This window comes from Pogona vitticeps, chromosome 1 (genome assembly GCF_051106095.1).
Source record: "Pogona vitticeps strain Pit_001003342236 chromosome 1, PviZW2.1, whole genome shotgun sequence".
In the NCBI taxonomy this organism is placed as follows: Eukaryota; Metazoa; Chordata; class Lepidosauria; order Squamata; family Agamidae; genus Pogona; species Pogona vitticeps.
The window spans coordinates 115,768,337-115,784,237 of record NC_135783.1 but is presented as its reverse complement, the minus strand read 5'-3'; the positions used below and the strand labels follow the sequence as shown (position 1 = coordinate 115,784,237).

Genomic DNA, 15,901 nt, shown 5'->3' with positions numbered 1-15,901 from the left:
GTAGCTCTTTATAGATATTTCTGTTTGTTTTTTTTCAATTTTCAAAAATGTTTGTCTTTCATTTTAGATTTTGCACTTCGGGGATTATGTCCACAGGGTGGAATGTTTTAGGATTAGATTTATCAGGTTGGCAGCATCTCATTCCTTGATATTCAGGGCGAAAACCTGAAGTCAGGGAGCAGGCCCTTATCTGATGTTGCAAGTGCAGGCCATTGTCACATCACAGAGGTGCAACAGGCAAGGCCTAGGGCTGGGTGGAGAGCTACGTCTGATTGCAGCAGTTGGAAGAAGGGTGATCTGCATAAAGTGGTTCAGAATCTGAATATAACTTGGCTAACTAGTTAATAAGGCAAGTGACAGCTAAGAATGGGAGATATTTTTCAGTGACAAATTGTTACCATCACCTGTAGCAGTTGCTGCCATTTTGGCTAAGGCTTGTGTCTGTCCTTTTTTTAACTACAGCTGCAGCGTACATGATGCTGGGAAGTTTTCTGCCTGGGTTTGTACTGGTGCAAATACACTAGTCCGAGTATGGATCCTCCTGAATCCACATGATTTTAACATGGGATCTGCCACCAAATCTTGTGACTAGAGATGGTGCCTACGATTCAGATTGCTTGGGGGATGATCCTACATAAAAATCATATGGATCCATGAGGATCTGTGCCTCTGATCCATTTTTCCCCCCCAACGACAGCTCTTCACTCCCCCAGCCCTGCACTGGATTGGCCATGTCCTCCTCTTCCTCACAGGCTCCCTTCCCTCTCCCCCCCCCCAAAAAAAGAATGGCTCTTGTTGCTGTGGCACTACCTTTCCCACTACCTCTGCTGGTTACTCAAAGACACAATTTGCAGTAACAGAAGTGTTTAGATATGCCGAAATGATTGAAATAAATCAAAGTTCTGTATGCATGCTAAAATAAATGACTTTCTGGCAGAACAGTATTTTACGTCACTTTCCAACCAGAAAGCATGCTTTCCTGGCAAAATAATCCATGTTTCTTTTTATGTCACAGAGACACCTTATTTTAAGTCTTTCTTTTTTTTAAGCAGAATGTGATACAACAGTGTTTCTTTTTGTCAGAAGGGTCAAGTCCAATGGTGGCAGGAAACCATCTCTTCTCTCACAAGTCCTCCTGGGGAATTCTAGGTGGCTTCTCTGGCTGGATGTTCCGTAATTACAAAAATGGCACCCCTACCTGTCAACACTATGGACAGCTTTCTCACTCACCAAACACACAACATAGTATGTTAAGCTATATGGAAATGATACAATTCTATTCCATGTGACTTCCTATTTTTGTATGAAAGAATGACACAAATAGTTCCCCCCAGTCCCACAGATACCTATGATGTTTGGTGGGGAGAGAAAGTGCATGCCTATTCCTCCGTGGCCCTTTAAAATTATTATTACAGTTCCCAGAATCCTTCAGCCAGCTCAGCCACTGCTTATGCTGGCAGTGCGCTTCTATGAACTATGGTCCAAAGAGAGAGAAAGAGAGACTTTTGTAGTCTCTGGGGTTTCACAGATGTGCCTGTTTTGAGATATATTTTGAGTCTCCAGTTTCATAGGGATACGTTTTCAGTTTTCTTTGGAAACCATAGTCTGCCTTGATGATTTTTTAGGACTCTTATCTCTAGTTTTTTCTGCACTACCCAGGAAGGGGTAGTGTCCACCATGAGGAAGGGGAACTTTCTCCCCAAAAGCATACAGTTTGTTGGGTTTTTAAAAAAATTGGTTCAATAAAGATTTCACCCTACTCTTGCATTTATACAGTCCTAACAAAACTTCACAGGCTTTTCCTAATTCTTTCCAAAGTAATAGTTTCCCAGATGTCCTGGCTGTGCTTCATTTTTAGTAGCTGAGTTTAGCTTGCACTGTGCAATACCAGGTTGTGTCCATATCCCAAATATGTTGCTGAGGTTTGTGGAACTGGAAGTTTACCTACATCCAAATCAGAGCCTGAAAAGATAAGAAGAACTCCTTCTCCCCCAACACTTATACTGTATGTGTGGTGTGGCTTCTTGCATCCTGAAATGCTGGCCCTTGTTTCAAAGAAATTAGTCATGCCTAAAGGTTTTTTTTCTCTCTGATGTAAAAATGTTCCCTTTTCAGATTCCAATACAGGCTACATGTGCACAAAGTTCAGCTTTGTATGTGGCCTAGATTTACTTTAATGTATGTATGTATACTTTATCACGGTCAAAGACCAATAAAACCAAATCAATATAAAATAGATACATATAATTATTGTTTAGTAAGGTCATGCAGGGTAATGAAATTCCATTGAAACATGATAAAACAACCCCTTCTTTCCAATTAATAACATAATATGTCCTTAATGTAGGTAAAACCTCAGGCAGTATTATGTTTAAAACATTATATTGTCCATCTAAAATCACCTACCCAAACATCTGTTTACGAATAGCCATTGCCACAGCACAGAATTTGGCCACTTTTCTAGTAATATAAGGGGTATTGTCAGAGAGTAGCCACTGCACATAATCCTCCTCTGATCTCCCAGGAGATTTACAAATAATAGGTGATAAAAGCTCCATGCGAAGATCCCGATAACAAGTACAGAAAGGGAGAACATGACCAACTGATTCAACTTTATCACTAGTACAAGGTCAGAGACAATCTGATGCAGGCAAACCTCGAAATTTTCCCTCCAGAAACTTAGAAGGTAGTACATTAAGCTTAGCTAGTGTAAAAGCCCTTATGGCTTTAGATGACATAGTGCTGGCTAAATAAGAGGAGGTGATAAAAGCAGATTTCTTAAGGAAGTTTATTTATTTATTTTATTTATTTATTGGACTTATATACCGCCCCATAGCGCTACAAGCACTCTCCGGGCGATTTACAATTTTTTTTAATTATACAGGTTACACATTGCCCCCCCCCCCCCCCAGCAAGCTGGGTACTCATTTTACCAACCTCGGAAGGATGGAAGGCTGGCCAACATGGTCCTGTAGTTCAGTGTCCCATCCCCTTAACTTCACTGCTTTAATGGCATCCGTAAGACACATTGCTATAAGTATACTGGGAGAAAAGCCAATTTTTGATATCTCTTCTGTTATATGCTTCTTCCACTCCGACTGAAAGGAATCTAGTAGGATCAGTGGGGCTGAGCCTTCTAATGAAAAAAATGAGTTTAAGCCAGTATTTCACCATAAAGACTTTAGCCTGTGCTTTAATGGATATTAGCCTAACCTCTAAGCGAAGAGCCACATTGGAAGTACAAGGTGGAACTCCAAGAATAATAGTAAAAAGTAAAAATAGATTTACTTTAAGCATTTTGAGTTCAGGCTTTTCTTATAATCAAAGTGCCTTGGACTGTGTGTATCATGTGTACCAAACTTCCATGTGCCCTGGAAGTACCATAACTACTAAGGGTACATTTTAAGCGTATGTTATTGGTATGTACGAATGTCTCATGTTTGTTCCTTTATTTATTTGTAATTCAGATAGCTTGGAATATACATGTACTAAATGTCAACACATTTTTAGCACACTGTTGAGTGAGCTGGTCAGTGAGGCTGCACTGTTTATATATGTGTGCTTTCATTTACATGTGCATACATGTGTGTGTGCCCCCTCCCACTTACATGCACAAGGATGCAGCTGTTCATATCCTTCTGAACTGAACACGGATGCTATGCTCAGGGATGCCATTCCCCTGCTCCTTTCCCGCAACTTCTCTAACATTTGCTGATCTTGTGCTCAGCTTCTGCATTCAGTTGCTCCTGCTTCTGCTTCCACACCATAGAGTTGATGAAGCTGTTGGGGTCGTCCAGACTTGTTCTAAACCAAGTCTGGGCAACCCTCTTGAATTTATTACTTCCCACCTTTGTGTCCTGGTAGGGTAGCCTTTCCCCCCCTGCTTACTTGGACTGACAACTTGAGATAAAGCCAAAGAAGGGGTGCTGCAACAAGGATGGCTTATGATCTCTCCCCCCCTCCCCAATCTTTTCAATCAGGCAGGGTGCTTGGCAGGCCTTCTCCTGGTGTTTGAGCCATGTCAGAACTGAGGGTTCTTCTCTTCTCTCTCCCAAAGTACTCCAGTCCAGGGCTTTCACCCTTGGGTGTACTCTCATACTCTTCCTGAGGTTGAGGTATTGCTCCCCAGGCCCCGAAATAAAGACGCGAGACAACCATTGTTGGATTCAAATATGGGCCACACTTTATTAACCAACTTAGTTTGATTAACCAATACCAAACTTGAAGGGGCCTGCGGTAGTGCGGGGGAATAACGCCAAATCCTTCCTTATAAGCCAATGGGCGAGTCCCAGACCCCAGGTTCCTGCTATCCCACGACAGGAGGAACCTATAAGGCCTTCACTAACCCCCCGGACCTCCAGCCATCGCATTTGATAACCTTTTGGTCCGTAAGGGGTCAAGCGTCTCAGTCACCTTCGGCCCTGTGACCGCACGATCCTCAGTGCCGTCAGGACTGTAGCGCTGTTTATTTTATGCAAATTACCAAAGGGAGACACCGTGACAATCAGTTATTCCCGCACTACCTGCCCGTGTGACCGAGCACCAAAGGCCTCACCAACTCACTCCTTAACAAAAAACCCTATTCCAGTGTGGGATAGGCGAAAAATCCCCCCTTCCAACGGCCAATCAGGACGAGGGTCAAAAATTCCTATCCGGCCCCAAAAAAGGCGACCCAAAAAGCACACTAGAAATCGGGTGGGCGGGAGGGTGCCGAAAGCGAAAGAGGCCCCGTCGGCGCTTGCTGCCTCCTTAAATAAGCTGGGGTCTCGCCCCAACTCTCGCGAGGCCCCCTGTTGCCCGCGTCATTCCGGGACCGCGGGAGCAAACCGCGCGCGGGGCTCAACGGCGCGAAAGCGCCCCTCGCGCGCGCCGGCCATTGCTCCCCAGGCCCCGAAATAAAGACGCGAGACAACCATTGTTGGATTCAAATATGGGCCACACTTTATTAACCAACTTAGTTTGATTAACCAATACCAAACTTGAAGGGGCCTGCGGTAGTGCGGGGGAATAACGCCAAATCCTTCCTTATAAGCCAATGGGCGAGTCCCAGACCCCAGGTTCCTGCTATCCCACGACAGGAGGAACCTATAAGGCCTTCACTAACCCCCCGGACCTCCAGCCATCGCATTTGATAACCTTTTGGTCCGTAAGGGGTCAAGCGTCTCAGTCACCTTCGGCCCTGTGACCGCACGATCCTCAGTGCCGTCAGGACTGTAGCGCTGTTTATTTTATGCAAATTACCAAAGGGAGACACCGTGACAATCAGTTATTCCCGCACTACCTGCCAACACATGAGGACTAGCCTCGGCTATGTCCCATGTACCCACCAGGAGCACCAAGCTCCACCAGCAGGCCCCCTCTAATATCCTCCAAAAAGATGTCCAAACCTGCGTCAGACAGGTGGACACCATCCTTACGAAAATGTTCCACATTGGATACTTGGATTCTGTGATGATCAATCACAGACCCGAGGCCGCATTTGCTGACGCCTCTACAAATCTCCTTATTGACCCGGCGACTAGCCTTATTAACCTTAAACATATCACGCGCCCCACGCCAAATTAATCGCGGTATGATTGATGACCAAACTATCCGCATGGCTGGGTATAATGCGTGTAGTCTGCACAGGTCCCTTAAAATATCCAATATCAAAGCCTTTCCAGGCAATCGGGGCAGATCATTGCCCCCCAGATGTACCACCAAGATGTCCGGAGGTGTATTGCCAAAAGCGGCCATCCTTCCAAATTGTACCCATTGCATGCCACGCATGCCCTTCCAAAAAATGGATACACGGGCGCCAAGCCCTAAATCACTTCCCCAGTGGGAAGATGCCGCATAACGCGCGGCCCAAAATACATAACTATGGCCGACAATCCAGACGTTCTTCCGCACCTCCATCATCTTGTCATCTGAAAAACAAGAACCACATCTGGCTACACGTTAGGTAGTTGCCTGATATACTTCTGAAAGCATTTAGAAGACCAACGACCTAATCTCTTAATTTTACCAGCATCGTAACCCAATGCCGCCGCCGTTGACGCAGCCCCTATTCGAAATGAGTGTGTACCAAACCTCATGTTTCCAATCCCAATGCTTTTTAGCGCCCTATCGGTTAATGACCAAAATTGATACCTGGTGAGCGGTGTGCCATCCTTATGCTGAAAGAAATAGCCTCTACTTGTCCCCCTCATTATCCCAAATGCCTTGATCGCCTTTACCGGACATATGCCAACTACACTACACTGACCCAGGATAACCATACTCCCATTCCCATACTGATCCGTTTTGGAGCTTCTCAACCTAACCCTCACCTGGCCATCCCATACCGTCACATCCTCTAGCTGCAAGGCTCTCCGCGAAACGTCCCGCTTACCCAGTGCTACAAGCTCGCTGATTCGCATGGCCCCAAAAAATGCCAATAAAGCAGCCGCCCGAAACAGCGCCTCCTCATACTCGTCCTTACAAATCGTTCCCCAACACTCACAGAGGCGTCCAAGAAGCGCTGGGGATATGGGAGTCCTATCGTCCTCCCTCCTTCCCCTTTCCCTTGACCATCCTTCAAGCATCTTTTTAATTCTAAAATCACATGATGCATCTCTAATCCCATTAGCCTTAGCATAAAAACTCAAGGCCGCCAGCTTGCCTCTTATGGTGCCTGGCGTCAAACCCCTCCAGTGCAGTTCAACTATAAACTGCTGAATATGTTCCACCGGTGTAGGCCAAGACTGGCCTAGGTGTCTTGCCCTTCTAAATTCTGCAAACTCCAAACCTGCCGCTCTATATTTTCCATAAGTTCTCGGGGCCAATGCCATACCTATCGCTCTTGTCGCTTCATCCCGCCAATCCGCCATACCTCTGCCGGAAGAGCCTCTGGCAGATCCTTGGCTTCCGGTGCCAATTCCCGGAAACGATGGATCTGTTGACGCGAAAGAGCATCAGCTATCCTGTTATCGACACCCGGAACATGGCGAGCATGTACCACGATATTAAATCGTAATGCCCTTAACGTGAAAGCCCTAACCAGATTCATGACCCTATCTGATCTAGATGTCAAGTTGTTGACAATATACACCACTGCCTGATTATCACACCAAAAATGAACAACCGTATTGGACCACTCCTCAGCCCAGAGCCAAAGGGCTCCCACAATCGGGAAAAACTCTAAAAATGTCAAATCCCTAGTAATACCCCACCTATGCCATTCTTCCGGCCAAGTTCCGGCACACCACCTTCCTCGGTAATAAATACCGAACCCCAGGGCCCCAGCCGCATCTGAGTTTACCTGGACCTCCGCCCTAAGCTTAATTTCAGACCTCCAAAATGACACACCATTAAACTGATCAAAAAACTGCTCCCAAACCTTAAGATCCTCCCGCATCCCTATTGTAACTCTAGCCTTATGAAATGGCCTCCGCAATCCTGCCATGGCGTTGCAAAACCGCCTCACAAAAGCTCTCCCAGGGGCTATCACTTTACAAGCAAAAGTCAGATGCCCCACTGCCTCCTGCAACTCTTTCAGCGTCACCTTCTTCCTCTGCAGTAAATTAGCCAGCAACCTCCTAATATTTAACAGCTTGTCCTGGGGCAATCTAGAAGTCTGCTGAACCGTGTCCACTTCTATCCCTAAAAACGTCAGCCTTGTAGCCGGCCCTTCTGTCTTTTCTTCTGCTAACGGCAAACCTAACTCCCCCGACAACTCCCTAAATGTATCCAACAACCTTTGACACTTCCCAGAGTTTGCCCTACCACAAAACAAAAAATCATCCAAATAATGAGCTGTGTCATTACATCCAGCCCTCTGCCTAATCCACCATTCGATAAACGTGCTGAACTTCTCAAAGGTTGCACAGGAAACTGAACAGCCCATAGGAAGGGCTCTATCAATATAATAGTGTCCCTGAAAATGAAAACCCAACAAACTGAAATCCTCCGGATGCACTGGCAAAATCCGAAAGGCCGATTTCACATCTGCCTTAGCCAGTTCGGCACCCAATCCACAATTCCTAATCATTCTCACTGCCTCGTCAAATGACGTATAACGAACTGAGCATAACTCCTCTGGGATAGCATCATTCACTGACTCCCCTTCCGGGAAGGATAAATGGTGTATCAGCCTAAATTCTCCGGGCGCCTTCTTGGGCACGATCCCCAACGGCGACACCCTCAAGTTAAATAAGGGTGGTTCCTTAAACGGCCCCAACACCCTACCTTCTTTGACCTCCTTGCTAATTTTTGCTTGTGCCACCGCCTCCAAACCTTGTAAAGACCTCAGGTTTCGCGCCATAAATGCCTTCCTAACCCCCGCTGCAGGAATTCTAAACCCAAACTTAAAACCTAAATACAAATACAAAGCATCCTCCCTATTGGGATATGCCACCAAACCCTCTTGTAGCACCTCAACTCTGATTGGCGTTGGACCCCTTTCCAGGAGCTCCGCCCGCGCCATCAGATTTCCTCTGTGTTCCCCCTGTCCTATTCTGACGCTGCCCCCCTGCTCTAAAGCAGGTGCTCCGTGGGTGTCTTCCCCCACATCCAATGCATTCGTGGCGGAACCTGCATTGGGGTTTATTGCAGGATCCCTTATTATTGAATTCAAAGCAAGGCAGGCGGGGTTGAACCGCCTGCCCCGCCCCTTGGCGGGCACCGGCACCACTCGAATACTTTATATTCAAGTGCCCACAATCAAACCTATCGCCCAGGATTGTTTTCGCTGGGGACATATGCTGCAACCAGAGCCCTGGATGTGTCTCATCCCAACGCATCTCTGGTCTAATCGCACTTCGCATTCTGAACGCCTCATCATAGCGCGCCCAAGCCTGGCCCTCAAACTCCGCCTTCGCTCTACGCATAATGTCAAAGTATTGAAACAAGGCTGAAGCCTTCCAAGGCTGCATTTTTACCAACACCCCTGCGTATATGGTGAAACCCGTGACCCAATTGTTCCAATTCCTATCCGGCCTCTTACGCCTATGCTTTTCCTTTACCTTCTCATCATCTTTATCGATTTCCTTGACTTCAAATTCCCGGTTCAGGAGATCATAAAAATCAATGAAATCGCCTCGCCAAATCCGCTCCTTAACCGCGGGCGTCAAATGGTCTCCCAGAGGCGTACTGTAATCCGTGTACGGCATAGAATTCATGGGAACCGTGTTATACCCTGTGTTTGGCACCGATGGGTGCTGTTGAATAGCCCTTCTCTTACCTTCCTCGGCCGGTGTGTTCTGTAAAGGAGGCTGCATCGGCATACCCCATCCAAACCACTGAGGCCCCATAGGGGGCCAGAAACTGCCTGGCCACGTCATACCCGGTGTTGCACAAGTGTTAGGTGATATTACCGACTGTTGTGATCCTCCCATCCAAGGCCACTGTACAGCCTGACTACTTGCAGTGTGCGAGGCTTCGTACTCACCCGAATTCCTCCTTGGGTCACCAGAAGCGTCGACAGCCCCGCTTCCGCTGCAAGGAAGCTCATCTTGAAGGTCTTGCTCGTGTGACGTCCCCTCGCCCGGATCCTGGGCCTCTGGTGCTACAGCCTTCCCTCGTCGCCTACCAGCCCCAACCGGCATCATTTCCGCATCCTGGTCCATCTCCATCCCGTAGGGATTCCGCCCCTGCTCAGGATCAAGTGCATCAAAACGCTTCATGAGATCCAAAGTCATAGCTCTTATTTCAGCCCTACGGCGACCCTTAGTGTCCCTGACAGAACGACGCGGTGTAACCTCATCGCCACCATAAACCAGCCCCTCGGCATTCCTTGCTTCCAAACTAGCCACTTTGGCCTGCAACTCCTTTAACATCTCCCAAGATTCCTCATCAGACGACGACTGAGGCGGGGACAGCTGAGGAACGGCCCTCTTCTTTGCCCTACTTTTCCCTTTCTTCATGCCACCCCCTTTTTTTGGCGGCATCGTTACCGTTCCCCAGCCCCTACAAGCCAGGTATCTATTTATTTATTTATTTATTTATTTATTATTATTATTAATATTATTAATATTTTTTTTAATAATATGCGATTACTCCCTCCTTCAAATTTAATTATGAATCCCCTTATCTAAACCCTTCTTGTGTATCCACCTCCTATTACTAACGTCCCCAATTTCTAACCTCACGGCTCTAAAAGCGAAACCTGCACCCAAAATGGCCGCCGAAACTACACCATGCGGCTCCACCAAGGCACAAAATGGCTTCCGATATAACTAATCCTCCCTCCTTCCACAAGGGAAAGCCTGAAAGGAAACCCTTTCACCAGAACCGGACCCAGCACTGCCTAAACCTCCAAATCCACCCGCTTTCAGAACCGGACCTTCCTGCCCCCTATGTTCCTCCCAACCTCGCGTGGTGATGGCTGGGGTGGGGGGGGGGAAGGGGGGGATGGGGGGTGGCTGGGGGGGGTGGTGGGGTAAGGGCGGAGAGGCTAACCTCCCGCCCCTTAGGAAAACGGAGACCAGAACCCTGTCCCCGCGTTCTTTTCTTCTTTTCTTTCTTTTTTTTTTTTTTTTTAATAGCACCCCACTACCTGGGGACGATCTCCACCACCTCTACCTCCACCACAATCCCCGTGGCCTTAGAGGCTGCGGCACCTGGCCACAGCTAGGGCACCAAAGGCCGCCTCCGCACCCCCCACCGGGAGGCGATCTGCGGCAACGCGGCCCCTGCGCCTACCCAAGCCCCAGTCGAAGAAAACCTTCTTGTGCCTTTTCGATCGGCTTCCCTCCGCCACCCTAACGGTGACCGAGGGGAGGCCAGCCGATCGCGCTCCCTCAACACGACCCGTGCGGCGGGGGGGGGCACAGCTCACCTCACACCCTCACGCCCGCAAACTCACTCTCACACCCTCACGCACGCACTCGCACCCAATTCCCCCCCCAGCAATCCCGTCCGCCCTCAGCCCTCGGGGAGGGAGCTCAAAGCCACCACTCCCCCAAACCTAGGCTCCAGCGCTGCTCTCCCGATGCCTGCCGAAAGCGAAAGAGGCCCCGTCGGCGCTTGCTGCCTCCTTAAATAAGCTGGGGTCTCGCCCCAACTCTCGCGAGGCCCCCTGTTGCCCGCGTCATTCCGGGACCGCGGGAGCAAACCGCGCGCGGGGCTCAACGGCGCGAAAGCGCCCCTCGCGCGCGCCGGCCATTCTCAGAGTTTCCACATCAGGCAGACAGGACTCTGTCTCGGGTTCTTCTACAGTTTTCCTCTTCCTCCTCCTCCATGTCCCTTTTCTACCCAACTTCATTTTTTTAACTTGGGTTTTCCCTCTCCTGACTTCCCTCCTCCTTCTCCTGATCTCCTTTTATCTCCTCTCCCTTTTCCTCTAGAGATCTTTTCTCTTTCCTGGCTTTTCTCTTTCCCCAACCTTTCTGCCTCCTCCTTCCTCCCACTCCATGTCCAACATGACTCTCCCCATGTCTATGGGAGACCCAGATGTAGAGGATTCTGTTAGGTCTGGGAAGAGGCAAGATGGCCCGCTGACGGGACCTGGGTGTCCCTGGCCACTACTCCACAGCCTGAAATTGACAAGAGCCACGAAGGGGCAGGCACAGAATTTAAAGTCGCAGAGGAAATCAGTGAGAAAAACAACAATACCTAGTAGTCACTCTTTCTCCCTAGTGGTTCTCTTGAAACTGTCCTGGTTTCAGGCGTGGGAGCTAGAGGCATTTCCTTGCTAGGACAAAATGTCAGATATTGCTGTGTACTCATTATATCACTATCTTCATTTAATTCCATTTCCCCCTTGAACATATTGACAGTTCCACCTATTTCTCTACATTTAGACTGCTATTTAAGACTATTTATTATTCCACTGGATTTAGAGCCTCAGCAATGAATTCTCATTCACAGCTATACTCCAAATTTGAATTAATGGTGATTCTTACATTCATCCTTTGTTACTCTTATTTCTTCTTTACCTTTGTTGATCCCTCAATTCTTTGTTTTAGTTTTTAAGCTCCTTGGGGCAGTAATCCTTTCTTTGATTTTAAAAAAGCAAACAAATAGATAAATTTTGGTCATCAAAGCTCTGTAGGAGATGAGTTTCAGTTTATGGCGTTGTGTAATAAGGAATAATAGGAATGATGTAAAATGAAGCTTTTTGTGCTGTAACTGGAGGAGACAGGATAATCAAATTAGGGACACACTGACCTGTTGTCTCACTTGCACAAGGTGTTCCAACATGGTTGGGATATGCCTAAGTCCCATCCAGTTTACAGCACAGTTTGCACCATATGGTCCTAGTAGAACATGACCTTAGTTGTAGAAAATATAGTTCAAGGATTGCTTGGAACCCACATACCATAATTCACAAATGACATGTAATGGTATTTTGAATAGGATAAGGAAAATTATGTCAGAAGATGCTAAGGTTATCTGAAATGTTACGAAAACCAAATGCTACAATTCTGTAAACTATACTGTCAAGATCTGCTTTTAAGAAGTGTTGTTTTAAAAAAATATTCTGGTTTTAAAATCTGTTGTATTGCTATATAGAAACTGGAAAAAGGGCCAGATATATATTCCAAGGCAGTCCAGTTATTATATCAATATTTGCATGCCTCTGTTTTGCATTCACATCCTGCTTGCTTTGTTGTTCAAATACTTCTTATTCTGGATGTAATGAGGTTCAAAACTGCATCTAAACCATTTATTATTTTACAAGATTTTCATCTGTTTTTTAATAGGCTTCCATTATGTGTTTTTACAGCAAATTTAGTAGTGGAGGAACGAACAAGACAGATGAAAATGAAAATGCACCGTTATAATCAGACAACAGGGTCTGGTTCTAGTCAAGAGCTTGAACGTGAGCAATATACCAAGGTAAAGATAGTATTAAAATATGATACTTTATTTGGAAAGGTTAAAAATATTATATATATTTTGATATATATATCAAAATTATTTAAGGAAAAACTGATTTGAAATGACTAGGAATACTAGCTTCCTGCTCCAGCCACAATTTTATCTGTATCATTTTTACAGTTTTTAATGTACTGAAATAGTAACTTTGTTAAATGATAGCCTGGCCTGCCGTTATTTTGGAAATAACTGACTGGGATCACAGAATGGACCTGGCATTCTGGTTTTCAGATTGTAAAATGGCCGTCTTAAAGAAACATGGATATTTGCAAAAGATTTAAACATGCCCACAATACAAAACTGAAGATCCAGAAAGAATTACAGAGCAGAAAGGCAAAGACAAAGAGAGAAACACACACACACACACACGCACGCACGCACGCACGCACACGTGCACGCACACACACACACACACACACACACACACACACACATTTTTCTAAATATTACAGCAGTAGCTTTTAAATTTGCTGGGATGTCAAGATTCCTCATGATCTGGGGGGAAGAACTGGTGTGACATAGTGGATAGCATGCTGGACTAGAACTCAGGAGACCTGGATTCAAATCCCTGCTCAGTCACAGAAACTCACCAGAGGGTAAGAATAGTGAACACCCTCCTTGAACTTCTCACATACCTTGAAATCATATTGGGGTTGCCATAAGCTGGATGCAACCTGAGGGCACATAAAAACAGTGGAATGTTGTTCGGGGAGGGGGGGACGTGGAATAGACATCTGCCAGAGCTTATGCTAATGTTTCATGTCCCTGTTTTTCAATTCATATGCTTTATTCGCCATAAGTAAAACTCTGCCAGGTTTTTTTACTGGCACGGTAGGCAAGGTTGTTGCATCATAGGGTTTTCAAGGTATTTAGAAGCCATTTACCATTGTTTTCTTCTGTGCAATACTGTACTATACAAAAGTTGGCCCAAGTGTCACTGCTGTTGTCTGTGAAAGATCCTCTGCCAGTGTTACCTTCTACTACTGCTCCTGCCCGGTAGCTTCCCCTCAGTTTTTCCCCCACCCCATTGCTATTTGAAGCTGTTGCTTTTCTTCCACTGATGCAATTGTTAATCATGCAGAGGGTGAGTGCCTTGTAGTCCTGCGTCTCTGGTGGCCATTCTGCCTTGGGTCACCCTGCTAGGCCTCCAGACTCATAATGGAGTCTGTCTTCTTGATGGCATCACTCTCAGCTTTCCTGATGTTCTCAAATTCCCTCACCATTGGCATCCAAGAGAGGGAAGTAGAAAAGTGACAGGAAAAGAGGATACTAGCGACTAAGAACTTTTTCCTTCACCCACTGAAAGCAAAGCCGTATGAGGAACCACCAGAAGGCATTAAAGGCCATTGAAATGTAGAAGTGTATATAAAAATCCAAAGTGGTTCCTAAAGGGCCATTTCACACATTTAAAAGAATGTGCCTCTTGATTATGTGTAACAAGGGCCTAGTTGCTATTTAAACGTATTGATTGCTTCAAATGTTTTGGAAGAAAATCAGTGGTGGTACCTTACGTACATGTAGAGCTTATATTGGAAGGTGTGGCAAAATGTCACCCATAATAGATTATTATCCTAATCCTGGTTTCGTAGCTCTTCCCACAAAACACTCCTTTTTTCACTTGACTTCATACCAGCCCATCCCTTTGGTAAGGAGCCTGTGAAGGCTGGCAGGTTCTCCTGGTGGCTTCCTCCATTTGACTGTGCAGTGTTTTGTTTTGTTTTGTTTTTTTGCTGCATGAAGCAGTCTGGCTTTTCATCACACCCCACATCTAGCAAGCTCCATAGCCTTTGCAGTAGGCAAGACAAAGAACAGCCAACCAGGCTTATATGGCTCATGTTTCTCAGGGTCTCTTTGTGCTTTGCATGAAATGTAAAAATGATTCCTCTTGATTTCACATAATTTTAAAATGATATTCCTGCTGACTACTATCAAATATTTCATATCATCTATCTGCACAAACTGTGCCATAAAACCATGTATCTGGTGTTTCCTGGTACCATCGTGACATAAAAACATAGATTCAAGACATGGATTCATAAGTCCCAGGTGATTTTTTACCATATGGTCTACTTCAATGATTCTCAAACTTGGGTCCCTAGACATTCTTTGCCTGGAACTCCCAGAAATCCTGGCCAGCACAGCAAGTGGTGAAGGCCTCTGGGAATTGCAATCCAAGATCTGGGGACCCCAGTTTGGGAACTACTAGTCTAGCTGATTCTGTAATCCAGTTGTTCACAATCTTGGGTTTTTGGGCTAAAATTCTCAGAAGCCTTCACCACTAGCTCTGCTGGCCATGATTTATGGGAGCTGTAGTCCAAGAACATTTGGGGACTCAAAGTTGGGAATTACTGCTGTAACCACATTGTTGTTTAGTCATTAAGTTGTGTCCGACTCTTCATGACCCCATGGACCAGAGCATGCCAGCCCCTCCTGTCTTCCACTGCCTCCCAGAGTTTGGTCAAATTCATGTTAGTAGCTTTGATGACACTGTCCAACATCTCGTCCCCTTCTCCTCTTGCCTTTACTCTTTCCCAACATCAGGGGCTTTTCCAGGGAGTCTTCTCTTCTCATGAGATGGCCAAAGTATTGGAGCCTCAGCTTCAGGATCTGTCCTTCCGGTGAGCACTCAGGGTTGATTTCCTTTAGGATGGATAGGTTTGTTCTCCTTGCAATTCAGGGGACTCTTAGGAGCCTCCTCCAGCACCACAATTCAAAAGCATAAATTCTTCAGCGGTCAGCCTTCTTTATTGTCCAGCTCTTACTTCGATACATTGCTAGTAGAAAAATCATACAGTAGCTTTGACTATTTGGACTTTTGTCAGTGAGGTGATGTCTCTGCTTTTCAAGATGCTGTCGAAGTTTGTCATCGGTTTCCTCCCAAGAAGCAGGTGTCTTTTAATTTTGTGGCTGCTGTCACCATCTGCAGTGATCATGGAGCCCAAGAAAGTAAAATCTGTCACTGCCTCCATATCTTCCCCTTCTATTTCCCAGGAGGTGATGGGACCAGTGGCCATGATCTTAGGTTTTATTTTATGTTGAGCTTCAGACCCTTTTTTGCGCT

The 15,901-nt window shown here is 46.2% G+C and overlaps 1 protein-coding gene across 50 annotated transcripts in view; it reads left to right on the top strand.

Annotated features, from left to right (window-relative positions):
- The window catches only part of RIMS1 (regulating synaptic membrane exocytosis 1), a 324,125-nt gene that overhangs the window by 240,308 nt on the left and 67,916 nt on the right, over positions 1-15,901 (top strand). For all 50 annotated transcript variants that reach the window (XM_072999690.2, XM_078385861.1, XM_072999957.2 and 47 more), the window contains one exon: positions 12,689-12,801. In XM_072999690.2, the coding sequence (XP_072855791.2) occupies positions 12,689-12,801 (113 nt within the window). The remainder of the gene's footprint in view (positions 1-12,688; positions 12,802-15,901) is intronic.